We start from the raw sequence: 15,421 nt of genomic DNA, 5'->3' as shown, positions 1-15,421 counted from the left end.
TGTCACATTCTTTTGCCAATCTGTAAAGATTTTCTTTCAAAATGTACGTTTTATTTGGATGGAGACTTGACCAGTCTTATGAGAATGTTAAACTAAAACGTTTCCTCTTGAGGCTGCACATCACATCACTGTATAAATTCACAATTATCAATTTACAAAGGAGGAAAAACAATGAAAGAAATAAATCTTTAAAAAAAAAAGTTTGGGTTGTGAAGCCTAAGATTCATACACTCAATTCAGCAGATTGCTTCATTCTGGTCCGATGCTGTGTGATGCAGTTGGGAAAAATATCACAGGGTTTAATCAAAAGAAGCGGAGAAAAGGAAGGAGGGCGAGAGTTGAGAGGGAATTATTGAGAGAGACGTGGAATCTGTGACCAATCAGAGATACCGGAAGCAGAAAGGAAGCAGAAAACTAGACAGAATATAAAAAGAAAAAAGAGAAAGAAAGGATCTGTTAATGAGGAACAAGGATGGAAAGTGTAACTGAAAGAGAGAGGTGGAAAAAGTGTCATGGGACAGCGAAGCCCCTCTTGTTATTTTCCAGTCCAGCAGACAGATTTGCGTTTTAGCTACAGGCCTCAGTTCAGCACCACCCTAGTGTTTTCTGTCCCTCAGAGGAGAGTTTCAACTTATGGCACAGTCTTAAATAATCACCTTACTGTCCTTTACAATGATATTCGAAGAAACGAAGACGACCTGAAAAGTATTATGGTTCCATCTTGAAAAGCACCATAGTATGTTAACACTTAGTATAAATATGTGTAAATCATTTTATACCAGCTATGTTATAGATAATGGAAACGCTACATGGAGCTGGAGTTAGGAGTTTTAAAAGATTCATTTAACAAACATTTACCACTTCACACTTGTTAAAAAAGGGGAGAAAAGAATTTTAGAGAAATGAAGGAAACAAGTGACAGAAGCACAGGATCAACAGGATGTAGGAGATACACTTTTCAGCGCAATGAAAAACCTGGGAGAAAATAAGTCAGCGAGGGATTTATCAGTCTCCGTCTTAATGTACTTACAGCACATACCGTATAAATACAGATGCCAGACCCAGAAGGGGAAATTAGAAAGCAAGAACATGAGCGGAGGAAATGAGGGTTACAAGGATGAGGAATGAGGAATGGCAGGAAAAGATGGACTGATAACAGAGAGCTCAGGCAAAAAAAAAAACAGCAAGGAAAAGAAAAGCAAAGCAGTTGTTAGGTCTAACTTGACATTGTTGTCTAAAGGATTTTGTGAGAGATTTACAGTTTACTAAATAAAAGGACTTTTAGCACAGTAGCTCTTCTTTAGCGGTTTGCTGAGCCATGTTGCTGTGATAACCTGGGCCCCCGAAAGCTGGCTAGTGTCACATTTTAGTAAATAGTTCTATCTTTGCATTTACTGGGACAGTACAAAGAGACAGTAACGCAAAGAGAGAATTCTGGACTAAAAATACAACACTGGTGAACTCACACTGCTGCAGGCTCAAATTACCTTTAGATTATTAGATCTTTTTTGTTTTTTTAATTTTAGCACAATGTTTCTGTCTCCTCCATTGTAGCTTGAAAGCAGTTAGCGAGGCCATAGGGCTGGTGTAACACGATCCAGAGCAGAAGAGGAAAAGGCAAAGTGGAGGACAAGTGCATCAATGACAGGTCAGGAGTGAAGACAGAGAGAGAGCAGAACTGGGTGGAGGTGGAACAGTGTAGATAAGGGTGGCAGCGAGACGTAGTCTAGAGACGTAGATTAAACAGCGGCAGAGCTAAACAGAGCCAGATAAGGAGTAAGTGAGAGTGGGCAGACAGAACATTTAGAAGAACAAGAGAAAAGAGTGTGGCTCGAGGGTAAGAAAGACCAGGGTTTCAGCGAGAAAGACTGAGAATAAAGAAGTGTGAGCTGGTGGAAAGTGGAAGGCAGGATTAAAAAAAGACCCAGCATTCGTGAAACACGTCTGTCTGCGCTCACATGGCTGCAGCACGGACACTCTCCCCCCTTAGCAACAGGCACCGCTTTGCACTTCAGAATTCACCGGAATCATTACAGCAGGACGACACGGCCTCTCGCTCTCTCTCTCCCTCATGCATTATAAATACCCCATTACAACTTGTTGACTTGCACCCTGGGACCCGGTGGCATGTTGACAGCCCACTCTGCAGGCAAAGCTAATCAGCAGCATCATCATTAGGCTCCGCAATGGACAGGCGACTCATACCGATTGGGTTATTTTGCCACGTCACATGGCCCGAGGCCTCTGTCTGAACCCTCGCTGATGGCTCTCGATCAATCGCCACCAAACTCAACTAGGTTACGCTAATGGCCTAATCTAAGGCTGATGAAGTCACGCACAGATACCCTGAGGGCGGCAGTGTCTCATTCTCCTCGTCTCCAGATCATTTCCTTGCAGAGAAGCAGGAAGTGGCGGGCCCGGGCAGGACTCTGACTGCAGGCCTCTGGAGAAGTGGTGGATACCAGCTGGCAGCGAGCGCAGGCCAGACCGCGCCAGGCTTAGTCACACAGATCCGAGGGACAATGGCACATGCAGTCTGCTCCCTCTCATCGGTTTGTGTGTCTGTGTCCAACAGCATGTGCATGCGTACAATTTTAGACTTGAAAGTATCTTACTTTAAGCAGGTCTCTGGGAAAATCTTGGCCATCATTCAGTCCTTCCAGGTTGCCAATGAACTGCGAGCACGTCATCCTCTTGCCAATGTTCTGAAAACACAAAAGTAAGTGTTAATATACTCTCACTTTATACTCACACACTCTTCACACTCACACACAAACTGCCACCCTGGTGTGATCTACAATATTTCAATTAACGCTGCAAACTTTGATTCGGTTAGAATTCACGTAAAACCATCCACATCCGTAACCATGCGTGAAGAGATCAGAGAGATTTAATTCGCTTATGGCTTTTGAGTTTTTAATTCAAAGACTAGTGAACCCTAATTACGGCCTCTCTCATTTTAACACACGCCGTTCAATGTAATCATGGCGGTGGATCATGAGGTAGAGTGGCCATCCAACGACGGGGGAGGTCGGACGTTTGATCCCACGCTAGCTACATGTCCGACCTGAAAAGTGGCAATGAAGGCAAATTCAGATTAGAAAGAAAGAAACGATTAGAATTCAAGCTAATTTATTCTATTTTCTTTAAAGATATTTGTTGTAGTTCTTTTACTATAGTGTTGTGAATCAACTAAAAACTATTTTCAAATTGCACATTTTACTATGATATTTCATAACTTATTGACCAATCTGAATTTGGACCGGACATCTGGTTTAGATGAGAGGTCAAAGGAAACCGTGATGCACTGCGGAGGAAATGAAGGAAAACAGCAGCTATGATCCCCCCCTATGCCCCCAGCACCAGGAAAACTAAAATTAAAAGTTCTCCTAATACATCCATGAGAAACAAGCTCATTTCACATGAGTGATTCAGCAAGAACAGATCAATGAGTTCTATTACTCCAGTTTTGCTTATTTTCAGTTTATTGAATTGGATTTCATAAGTCAAGTACAGCGCAGAAATCGCATTCTAGCTCCTTCAAATATGAGGATCTTTGTTCGTCATCACTTTAAACTTCATCTTAAATAATATTGTTACTTAGGGAAAATGAAAATGTAAAATAGCATTTGTTTATCACTACATAAATTATTACTTAAATAAACAAACAAACACTAGTCCAACTAAAAGACATTTAGTTTGTATCAGTCCCATCACTCATGATATTCTGTATGTATACTGTATAAACTGTATGTCACATAAAATCCCAATAAAATAATTTTTTTTTGTAATGTGACAAAATGTGGGAAATTTGAAGGGGTGTGAATACTTTTGCAAGGCACTGTAGCTCATCCCCATAAGAACTGATCCCCCATCCAGCCACTTTAATTAACCATCCATCCCCAGAGCTGCACTATCGCAGAGAGGAGGAGGCTCAGATTAATGATGGTGAAAGAAGCTCAGTGGCCAAACCTGCAGACTGGGATCAGCTGGTGATCAGGCTGCGTCTTATATTTCCCAGAAGGACAATGCAGCTATTAAAACTTTTCTTTGTTTCTTGTTTGTCTGGCCGAGCCCACCTGCGCGCAACACCTGCCCGCCGCTCTCTAAGCACCGGGTTTCTCTTTTACACATTCGATTGCACATCGTTTCTACTCACTTGACCGTACAGATCAGTGTTGAGCAGCATTAGGGCACAGGTGAGAGTGTGAACTGCATCTGAAGGATGGAAACAGAGCGTTAGCTTTCCCTGTAATATGAAACATATCTGGTATAGAATAACATTTCCTGTTGATTCTGATTAGCTGTTTGTGTGTATACAGAAAATACTATATAGAATATAGAATATAGAATCAACACCACTGTAGTATAACGAAAGCACAAAATGACGTTTTAAAACTTAATGTAGCTCAAACTTATTGCAGTATTTAGTGCTAATAGCTTAGCTAGCTGTGTCCAATAAACTGAACACAAGGCTTTTTTTTTTTCTCTAAGCTACAAATACAAAAGTACAGTTACATAGAGCTGCTTTCATACAGTTACTCTGTTATTAGCGTTGAGTAGCCCAAGCACTGTTGTGTCTAATCTTTACTAAGTTTAACATGGATACAACAGTTATACATTCATTTATCACAATAATCATCATATATTGGGAATTGGCGCGGTATAAATAAGGTTGAATAGAATTTTATATTTCTGCACCATTCACTGAAGATCCTCCATTGAATTACATTACATTAATTACAATTTAGGAATAAAGCTGTTTTGTTGCACATGCTCAGTTTGATTAAATGTTCAGAAACAGATCCTGCATTTTTTCCTTTCGGGGGGGGGTGTAAGGGGTAAAGCACGTCTCTGCAGCACTCACCCTCTGATGCCAGTACTTTTGGGTTGCAGTCCAAGTAACGCCTGGAAAAGTGTGACAGCACCCTCTCCCTCTCCTGAGTCTCCCCCATGAGGGCAAACTGCCTGAGAAAAGTCCTGCAGCCACCGACACAGACAGTCATCACGACTACATTCATATCCCCAACATAAGAAAGATTTAAAGCTTTACAATCCACAGCATTATTCATTCATCATTTTGTATCATCGCTGTTTTAGAATTCTTTTTTTTTTATGTAATTATTTAAAGCAGAGCCCGTGACAAATAATTGCTAATATCAATAATGATCATTTTTATGTAATCAAATATCATTTCCAAACATGGAAAGTAAAATTCATTAAACTACTTAACAGCAATTTTGAAGTAGGCTAACTTATATTATTTTAAATGTTTTTATTTTATTCTACTTTTATGTCTACGAATATCAGTAAAAGTACTTAATAAGTGTAACATACAGTGTGTAATAGTGTAACAGGGTCAGGGGTCTGCATTTCCCTCTGGATCTTTACATACTTATTGTTAACTCCCCTTTAAAATATTTTTGCTCCACTTATTGGACAACATTAGTCACTTAAACAAAATAGCATTTTTTGAATAACCACCGGCCCTTTTAGAAATTGATTCAACATGAAGCACCTTTTTAACATACTTACTTTTGATATTTTATACTTAAGGTCTGAATAAACGCTTAGTAAAAAGCTGAATGCAGCTTTATTCTGTACAGTCACTTCACTCTAAATGTAAAGCTACAGCTGCCCTCTAGAGAGCAGTGTTTACCAATGGAGAGAATCCACTAAACAGTAACCAAGGTGGTTTTCAGGCATTAGAAGTGCAGCTTTTCAGCTAATTGGGGGAAAATTAAAGCCCCCATGTTGCAGAGATAAAAATGAAAACGAGCCACTTTGTATCCATGGTTGGAAATGCATTAAATCATCATTATTAACACAGTCGTAGTCAAACTGTCAGGAATGTTTTACTGTATTTTTGTTCTCACCGCAAAGCTTGGTCAAGAGTGAGGCCTGTGAAGTTGAAGAAACTCAGATACTCTTCTGCTACCATACAGCTGAAGTCATTACTGAAACAAACACATATAACGTAACATGTTAGAATACGAGGAGAAATAAAAAAGTCTCTGCCACATACAAGCAGGAGCTTTGAAGGGCCTCTGCTTCCTGTCATGCAGGCAGTGGGGACTCTGTAGAGTCAGCTCGAGAGGCAGACCAGAGGCCAGAAAGACAATTCACTAGCAAAAAAGGAGAAAGGAGGAGATTCCCAGGGAGCATGTGTCGGAAAGTGAGGAAACCCTTTAATCCCACACTCTGTCCCATCAGCACCAGCAAGCAGCTGATGGAGCAGTACATCTAGGACAACACGGCACTTTGTAGGCTGAACGCAAAGCTGAGTACAGTCACTTAGGGGGAACTGCACGTGCACTGGCACGGAGTGATTAGCATTTATGAAATAAACATAAGATGCAGCAGAGTGGAGCTTTGTCAATACGCATTTTATAGTACGTAACACTGTAGTACTATAGTACTGTACCACTGTTACTCTGCTTTGTGTTAAATGATTGTTTTTGTTCCATCTTTATCTTAGTCTAGCTCATGAAACTACATTGGCAAAGTCTGTTTCGAACAGGTATTGACTTCACTCTACATGGTTGCCCACTGAAAAAGTACTGAGATCTTGACTTGGTGAACAATGCAGAAAGACTTTGCCTGGATGCTTGTAGATAGTAAGAAACAGAATGATAGTATCTGATGTGCAGTGCTGCAGTGTGACACTTTCAGCTTTCCCACAACACAATCAACCTGTAAGAGCTCACTTCTTGCTGAGGTGACGTGCTACGTCTGACTTCCTGAAGCCATCCAGGTTGAAGAGGCGCTTGGCGAGGCGCCTGGCGGCTGCCACGTCGGCCCGGTGGCTCCCGTTGGTGAGGGTGTCACTGGTGCTCAGACCCAGCCTGTCACTGAGGTCCTGGTCCAGCTCTGAATCCGTGGCCAGGCGGGCCTTCTCCCTGCTGAGAGTGTGGGTGGGGGAGAGGTAGAAAGAGAAATAATGAAATGAAGAGTTAGTGATAATAATAGAACAAATAGCTCTAGTTAATCAGCTTTTTAAGTGTGTGTGTGTGTGTGTGTGTGTGTGTGTATGGGTGGAGGGGGGGGGGCAGTAATGCTAATAAAGTAAAAGTGGCTTAAAAGAGATAAATGTCCATTAAATGCTCTGAGATTCTAAAATGAGCAGAGTCATTAATGAGTGGCTCAGGAAGGACGATAGAAGACAAGGAAAACTACACATTGATGGAGGAATAGACGACGGAGAGACTAAAATAAAAGGTAATGAATGAGTGCACACAGAAAAACAAGGAGCTTTTTCAGTTTAGTATTAAATGTAAAAGAAAATGTGGAAATGACTCCAACACATTTAGTGTGATTATACACTTGAATAACAACATCCAAAATCTTTTGCCAGCTTTTCCTCTCTCGTTATCACGTCCTAATTAAGCCTCTTCGAAGTATTACCAGTGCAACTTATTACCTCTGAGTTATTCTGTGATTCGACTTTAAGTATGTTATGTCACACTAAGCTATGAGAGAGCTACTTTTCGGGCTTCTGCTAGAATACAAATGGCAGAAACTTGAGGTCTTGGAGTTCACGTCGACGTGATGCTGACATCTGTGGCCATTCTGGTCACGCCAGCCGTCCACAGAAAACAATAACAGCCCAACAACCGAGCGCTGGATCCCAGAGCACTTCCTGAACAAGCTGAGCTCTCATTCTGATTTCTCAGCACGAGGGACAAGCCAAGACAAACCCACCATCCCAGGGCTTCGCCTTTACACAGCCAGGTACTGTACATGAGTCAGGAATGAATGACACAAGCAGACTGGATGAAAAAGGGTTTGATGGTCCACCGTGGCTCCACAGAGGACACAGGGACAGCACACTATGAGTCTGCAGCCACGCTAGCTGCTCTGCAAGGCTCCACCTTGGGAACTGTGGTTGTACTACTTGTTGCAAATGCTGATGTTTCAATATGACAAATGTATGGCTTTTCACCACCTTTCAGTGTGTATGTGCAGTTACACTGAATACAGTGTGAGGGGAGCATGTATTGCATGCATATTTTATATTTAACAATTATGGGGGGACATTGTGGGGCGGAAGTGGCCCAGTTGTGTTTGTGAGCAAAACATTGGGAAGGGTCCTGTCAATAAGGGCAACATGCATAACAATTGGTGTCAAATCAAGGTGCAGAACACAGGATCCGCTCTGGCTCTTTCAAAAAAAAAAAGAAATGAAACAACCTTGAGAACTCAGAGGGAGGTCTGACATCTGGAGATAGGACTGAAGGTGGTTCAGGCATCTTATCAGGAGGCCTCTTGGGTGCCTTTCATTGGAGGTTTTGCAGACTGAACCAAGTGGTGGGAGACCCCAGTGTAGACTGATATCAATATTAACCCTTATTAAACTGGTGGTGGTGAAGAAAAGTCAGAGCATCACTGTTACGGCCTCTGGGCTTTTCCCCTCCATTTGCATTGTGTGAGTGTAGCTGTCTCTCAGTGTTTGCTTCCTCGGGTTTGGATCCTACCTTGCTGCTACAACTACCCCGGTCCTGATTGACTCTTTTACCTGATAACATCCCTCCTCCTCCGCCCATCCTCCTTACTTTTCATTGGTCTTGTACCTGCCCTTGTTTGGACCGATGTGGGATCCACCTACCAATCAGAGCCTGCAGGTGACACACCTGACCACTATATAAAGGAAGCTCCCAAACACTTCAGTGGGCAGCTTTGATTTAGTGTGAGCAGCTTGTTACTGCTGTGCCATGTGCTTTGTAAACTGTAGTTATAGATGCTGTCAATCCCGTGTGTGTGTGTGTGTTAGTTAGCTCTGTTTGGTGCTTGATCATTTTATTTAGTTTAACCTTGAGACCTTTACTTCAAACACGACCTTGCTTTGGTGTTTCTTTTGTTCTGCTGGAGATTACTGTTGGCTGTTAACTCCATTTTGTTTTCATTCTCCTCCTTTGTGTGGACTACTTTTGTATTATCATAATGGCTGATTGATCTGTTTTCAAACTCAATGATTATCATATTAATCATTTAAACACCTGGGATTTTCTGTTATGTTATTTCCCCCTTCCCCTTGTGAGCCAGGGTCGTCAAGCCATGTCTTTATGAACATTTCATGACAGTCCATCCAGTGGGACATTTCACTAAAACTAAATGAATGTGGGTGGTGCTAAAGTCTTTATCCTCTGATGACCATAAATATATCTGTAGAAAAACTTCTCAGTAACTCAGTACAGTTGCTTTAATGCTGATGCATTTAGAAGCAGAACCAAACTTTTTTCCCAAATGTACTTTATCGGTTACACCTACACACTTCATTTCCCTTTTCTTTCGGCTAAAACACGATATTCACATCCTACCTGTGACAAGGCCGTCTTATCGTCATATATCTCTCCTCTGCAACCGCAGAAGAGCCGTGACAGCAGAAGACAGACTGCGTCCTCGTAAGCGTCTGGTGACGGGAACCCCGCCTCAGGCTGCTCGCCCGACTGCCCCCTCCTCTCCTCCTGGCCTCGTAACCTGAACGCATCACCGCGGAGTCTGGAGAGCAGGAGCTAACGCAGACGCACACCTGTGGCCGCTCCCAGGAGGCACGCAGAGTTTCACATTCCTGCTCGGGGTTTTTGAGTCTGACTGAGGCTTCATGGGTCCTTCGTTTTCCACTCCACTTTCTCAGCCGTCCTCTATGTTTACTGTCATTTGAGCTTCACAGCAAGCCTCCTTCCCCCAAAGTAAAAGAGCTGTTTGTCCGGCACTGCCTGTCCTCCTCCTCCTCCTCCTATCTCTTTTTACCTCAGAGTCTATTTGCTGTTGTTTCTGTTCCCTCTTTTCACTCCTCCCTCTCTGCTGCTCCCTCCCTGCTCCACTGTGTAAACTCTCACTCTCCCTTGCTGACCTTAAAAAAAAATGTCATGAAACCTGACATGTCCGTTGCCTAAAAATCCCTGTTGTTTCCTTCTCACTCCTGCATTCATTCCTCTCCTTTTCTCTGCATTTCCAGTTCCCCATACTCAGTATGTCCAATCTGTGGGTCCTAGTCAACTTTGCTCCTGGTATTTCTGGTAAGTTTAAAGTCAATAATCACAGGTCATGCAAATGTAAATGTCTTGCACTACTGTCCACAGGAGAGAAAACAGGCCTTTTTTCAAAGTCTGATTCTGCTCACAGCATATGCTTCATCACGGCCTGCAGGAGTGTTCGTAATCTAAAGATTAAGTGAGGCCCCCCTAGTTTAGGCCCCACCACCTGTTAGCATTGTCTCATCAAGAGCCAGCAGAATGCCGAGAGGTCCTGAGAGAATTCCCAGTGTCAGCCTCTGCTTTAAAGGTATCCATGCTAAACTGAAACCCCTCTCAGTCCACTGGGCAGCTCAGCACAATGAGCCACTGTCTAATGGTACAGGCCATCTGAAAAGGGTGATGTGAGGGAAGGAGGAAGAGAGGAGAGGGGTGGGGGAGTGAAATTCCAACTTTTATCAAAGTATGGACAAGCCTTCAGAAGTTTCGTCTCGCCGTCTCACTCCTGGATTCCACAGCTTCAGGGCTGCCTGTGATAACGAGCGTGATAACGTCAGGGATAATCAAATATTTACCTCTACATGGTCAGTGAGATTTGGTTTTCATATAAAGACTTTAATCGGGAAGCCGAGACATGTAGGAGTCAGAGCTAAAGTGTGGGTTTAGCTTTAAATGTACGGTTTCCATTATGGGGACTTGGTTTTTTGTCCTCCAAGGAAAATTGGGTCTCTACAAAAGGACAGTGTAGACAGGTTTAATCCTTACCCTGAACTCAGACATCACAACAAAACACTTCAGTTTCTTTACCTGTTATACTTCCCCTAAAAGTGGGTACAGAGTGGAAACTCTACAGTGCAAATTCCACATTTACATTTAGACGTTTATGAAGTCTTAGGGTTCAGGACACTTGGCAGTTAGTAGGATCCACAAATTTCCGTCGATGGTGCGTCAGAAATGTCCCCAATTGTCTAAAAAAAATCCTCCTCTCCAAGATATAAAAGTGTTCCTCACAAACAGTCCCAATGTTGCTAAAGCTGCATAAGATTCACTCTTACTGGATAAAACTTGGTTGCTTTCCTCTTCTGCCATCTAGTGGTCAAAGACACAAACTGCGTTACTACCTCTGCAGTACCTGTCAGACTGAGTTACTGACATTCACAGAGCCAACCATACCTGAGTGGTAGGAAGATAAACTTTTATTCTGCCATATTTTGGACTCGATCACATAACTTAAGGTATAAGACAGTTTTTAAAAGCTACTGTTCTGAGCCTCAGAATGCACAGTATGTGGGGTGAAGACAAATTAATCCAGTTGTAAAATTAAGTCTCCTGAATTGGGAGTCTGTAAAGAGTCAAAAGAAAGTCTTTGGGACTTCAAGGTGAATGCAGCAGCCATCTGCCTCTGTCGAACACACATTCGCACACACCTACGTAAATCCCCACACGCCAAGCAAGCATTTCACATATACACCCACAACAACACCTACCGATACAGAGGCATGCACACACTCAGACACATGGAGAAATACCCACAGATGGACATAAACACACACTTATTACACGCACGCACATGAACATCCTGCCTGGCAGACAGCAGAGGGACCACAGGCAGCCTTCTAGTGACCTTCACTCTAAGCTATTCAGCTCCAGAATAGCACTGCAGCACTTCCTGGTACGAGGAGAATGACACAGGCAGAGACGCTCATTTGTCTGGAGTCTGACAACGTGCTATTAACAGGGTTCCGACCTGAGATTGGATCCAATAAAAACTGCATTAATACTGAATTAACATCATAACATCTGCCATCTGTAACTGTTTATGATGTTCCTTCATAAGTCTCTGCACAGTTTATTCAAAGGACACAGGTTCAGATGAGATCAGTTTCATTTTGCAGCCTTGTGATGAGCCCGAACCAGAACAGATACAAAAATTATACTACTACACTTTGTGCAGTAAAAGGCCAGAAAGTATATAGACACCTGATTGCTACATCCGTGTGATAATCTTCTCCTAATACAACATCCAGCTCCGGTTTCAGACCAGATTTCACAGCCTGTCTCAAGGGTTTTTCTACCATTTAGCCAGAAGAGCATTAGTGAAGTCCAACATCGATGTTGGGTTATAAAATCTGGCTCACACTCCAGCTCATCCCAATGGTTTCCAAAGGCGTCGATGTCAGATTTCTGCTCAGGGCAGCTAAATGCTTCCACACCAAACTGGAAAAACAATTTTCTTGAAGGACCTGGCTGTGTGCATGGGGAGACCGTCATGCTGCTGTTGAATGCATAGCATTGCATATTATATGCTCCAGCATCAAGACGTCACTTAATCCAAACCATGAAAAACAACCCAATCAATCCACATAAAGTGTCCAACAGCCCAGGTGATTCTGTGGGTCTGTGACACACAACTAAAGACAAGACTACAACAAACACAATAAATAATAATATAATGAAAACTCTTGTTTATGTTTTATCTGTTTCATTTACAAAGAGGAAACTAAATCGTGCTGCATTTAAAAGTTCAATTATTATACCATACTGATGCCATATTAAACGCTCAGGAACTGACCTGCAATATGCATTAAATTGTAATATATTGTGTTAATCAATTTAAAGCTTTTTGTCTTGGTCTTACACCCTCTATCGTCTCACAGCTCTTACTGGTGTTGTTATCAGATGGAGCCGACAGCAAAAGGGCAGTAAGTTCACCCTGATGTACATGTTCATGGCAAAGTTAGCAAGTAGCTGGGACACAATTTCAGTATAAGCCTCGGTTAACACCCAGTTATTCTTCTCTAAAGTATCTCGATCATATCCCGCCCCCATCAGCAAATACAGTAAGTCAACAATATGAATATAGTTACACTATTATGGAGGTAATTGCCAGTATTATCAAGACGTGTTAAACCCCCACAAAAAAGTTTGATAAATGGCAATAACTTATACCAACTGTTAGCTTTACCACATGAAAACAGTTGCACAATGGCTGAAATGTAACTTACAGAAGTAAAAAGTTGCTGCGCACGCGTGAACTTGCTTAATTTCCCAACACAGGAAGCCTCGGAGTCGACAGTGCTCGCCGTTCTAAACAACGGTTCAGTCAGCTGCAAACTGAGTGCAGTTGCTCGTGTTTACAGGCGACGTCTGCTTTTCTGAATGTGTAACAAAGTTTCCCCCTGAATTCCAAAATAAGGGCACAGATATTCTACATACAAGGCGAATGTGTTTTACTTAAATATAAGACAACCACCACACTGTGAAATTCAATTTCTGGAAAAAAAAATTAGACTTTCACTGCTTGATGGACAAAGATCAAAAATGTAATTAATAAAGTGTGTGTGAATATGTGGGAGTTTCCCACACAGGAAGACTAATTTTTACAGCAGCATCTTGAGTAACTCACCTTGGTAAAGAGAAAGTGGGGTTGCTGTACCAGCTGCTCCCCAGCTGTGCATACTGTCGTCCCCTGGGCGGCGTGTCCTCTGAACCGCTGCTCAGCCTCTCGCTGGAAGGGGCTCTGGTGGCATCTGAGTCCCCGGTCACAGTAAAAATAGAATCAGAGAGACTGGGCCTCTCATCGTGTGCCAGTGGGGCAAAGCTGAGCTGCACAATCTGCCTGGCGCTTTGGCAGACGGGCCCGTGGATGGCAGGGGTCAGCGTGGGCAGGTCAAAGGTCAGGACAGTTTGGGTGCTCGAGGTCAGCAGCTCCTCACTGTCCAGGCTGTTGTACGACGTCCCTTTGGCTCGGTGAGACTCCATGATGCTCTCAAAGTGGCAGCTGAAGGTGTCATTGGTAGCACAACGAGGGCCAGAGACCAAGATGGGCGATTTGAGGGCTGGGTGGTGGTTGTCAAAAAAGGTTTCCATCGGTCTGGACAGAGAGGGAGGTTTTAGTGTAAGTGCAACAACAGAGCTGTGTTTAGAAAGGACAGATTAAATGTGTGTTTTTTTATTACGTTGAAGAGCTGAGTCTGATTAAAGCAAAAGTGTCTGTAAAAATAGGTTACTGGTGAGATCCAATTTCAGATCAAATATGGGTCAGGGGAAAATCCTGCCCCAGCAGGACGCTGATGCCCTTGTGTGTTTACAGGCTTGTGTATGAGTGAGTGTACGTGCTGTTTTTCACCTCTTCAGAAGGTGTCCGAACACTTCAGGCTCTTCCTGAGCTGCATTCTGCTGCTTCCTGGTGTCTCCTTGCATCCTCACGCTGGCCCAGCTCACCATTTCTTCCTCTTCTTCCTCCTCCTCCTCCTCATCATCCTTTCCGTCCTCCCTTTCCCCTTGTCTCTCCTCCATCTCTTCCTCATCTGTCCTCCCATAAGCCAGACCCCCCAGAGGGCTGCTGCCTGTCCCAGAGGTGCCCTGCACGCTGCGATTACTCCCAAATGCAGAGTCTGCGTCATCCTGCTCAGCCAGAAGCACCTCGTCTATGTCTGTCTCACGGTAGCAGCGAAGTGGGATGGCGTCCAGGTCGGTCTCTGAATACTTTAGCGTCCGGCGAATGATGCCGGTTTTGGGTGATGTCCCAATAACAGCTGGGGGAGGGGTCACCAGCTCTACCTCCACGTGCTGCACGTCATGATTGGCAGAAAGCAGTGGAAGGGAAGAAGGGGGAGTCGGGGTGGGAGACTCGCTCGAGTTACCACTGGGAGGAGCTGTGGAGGTTTCCAGAGTATCTGCAAACGAGGAAAATGAAAAATGATGTTCCAAGTCCATTTAATATTTGCCTGTTCTACCAACACAAAAAACTTTTAGATCATTTTTGTTCTCCCGTAGGTAGTTCACAGTTCTAAAGCACTCAGGTTCTCAAACCTCAAAATGTTTTTTTAGACAAATGCAGCGATTGTTTATTCCTGCTCATATATTTATTGACTGAAAAAAAGCAAAAGCAGTGAAGTGCAAACCGAGTTCCGTCAGTAAATCTTTGTTTTCCACTACTGCTTTTATTTACTGATTCACTTTGTTCTCAGTGGTTCTCCACCCTGGATCTCAAGTCCTCGGCCCTGTTTGTTTTCCAGCCTACACCCTGCTGATTACCTGGATCACAATTAAGTCAATCGATGAGAGTAAACTGGGGAAGACAAGATGAACCTGCATCTTTCAGCCTCCGGATAGACTGAAGACACCTGATCCAGGTAATCAGCAGTATGAATTGCATTATAATCTAAACAATCTCTCATATTGATGGAAGATAAGCCGACATTCTTGAATAACATGAAAACTGAAGTTGATGCAACAGAAGTGGACATGCTCTCACTTTTCTCCTCCCTGCTAGTAGCTTCTTCAGCAAGGGTCCCAAATAAAAACTCCCACTTGGCCCGTGCAATCCTTTGACAGTGGAGCGAGGGCACAGGGACTGCAGAACCACTGTCCGTCTGAAAGAGACACAAAGAGGCATTAATATATTTCTTAAAAAAAATTAGCTTAGCCCAGTTTCAATATCA

General features: G+C 43.2%; 1 protein-coding gene across 5 annotated transcripts in view; it reads right to left on the bottom strand.

Annotated features, from left to right (window-relative positions):
• The window catches only part of LOC137105357 (PH and SEC7 domain-containing protein 1-like), a 65,747-nt gene that overhangs the window by 25,086 nt on the left and 25,240 nt on the right, over positions 1-15,421 (bottom strand). For 4 of the 5 annotated variants that reach the window (XR_010911797.1, XM_067487454.1, XM_067487452.1 and 1 more), the window contains exons 3-10: positions 15,235-15,352; positions 14,104-14,653; positions 13,381-13,848; positions 6,708-6,902; positions 5,877-5,957; positions 4,868-4,980; positions 4,160-4,218; positions 2,616-2,705 (exon numbers count right to left, since the gene is read on the bottom strand). Coding sequence is in view for 4 of the 5 variants with exons in the window: in XM_067487454.1 (XP_067343555.1) it covers positions 2,616-2,705; positions 4,160-4,218; positions 4,868-4,980; positions 5,877-5,957; positions 6,708-6,902; positions 13,381-13,848; positions 14,104-14,653; positions 15,235-15,352 (1,674 nt within the window). In the remaining variant the exon portion in view is untranslated. Of the gene's footprint in view, positions 1-2,615; positions 2,706-4,159; positions 4,219-4,867; positions 4,981-5,876; positions 5,958-6,707; positions 6,903-9,317; positions 9,744-13,380; positions 13,849-14,103; positions 14,654-15,234; positions 15,353-15,421 lie in introns of those variants that run through there. The other variant, XM_067487455.1, reaches the window with a different exon arrangement.

This window comes from Channa argus, chromosome 20, assembly GCF_033026475.1.
Source record: "Channa argus isolate prfri chromosome 20, Channa argus male v1.0, whole genome shotgun sequence".
Taxonomy (NCBI): Eukaryota; Metazoa; Chordata; class Actinopteri; order Anabantiformes; family Channidae; genus Channa; species Channa argus.
Note: the sequence above shows the minus strand (reverse complement) of the source record. Positions and strands in the feature narration are given on the sequence as shown.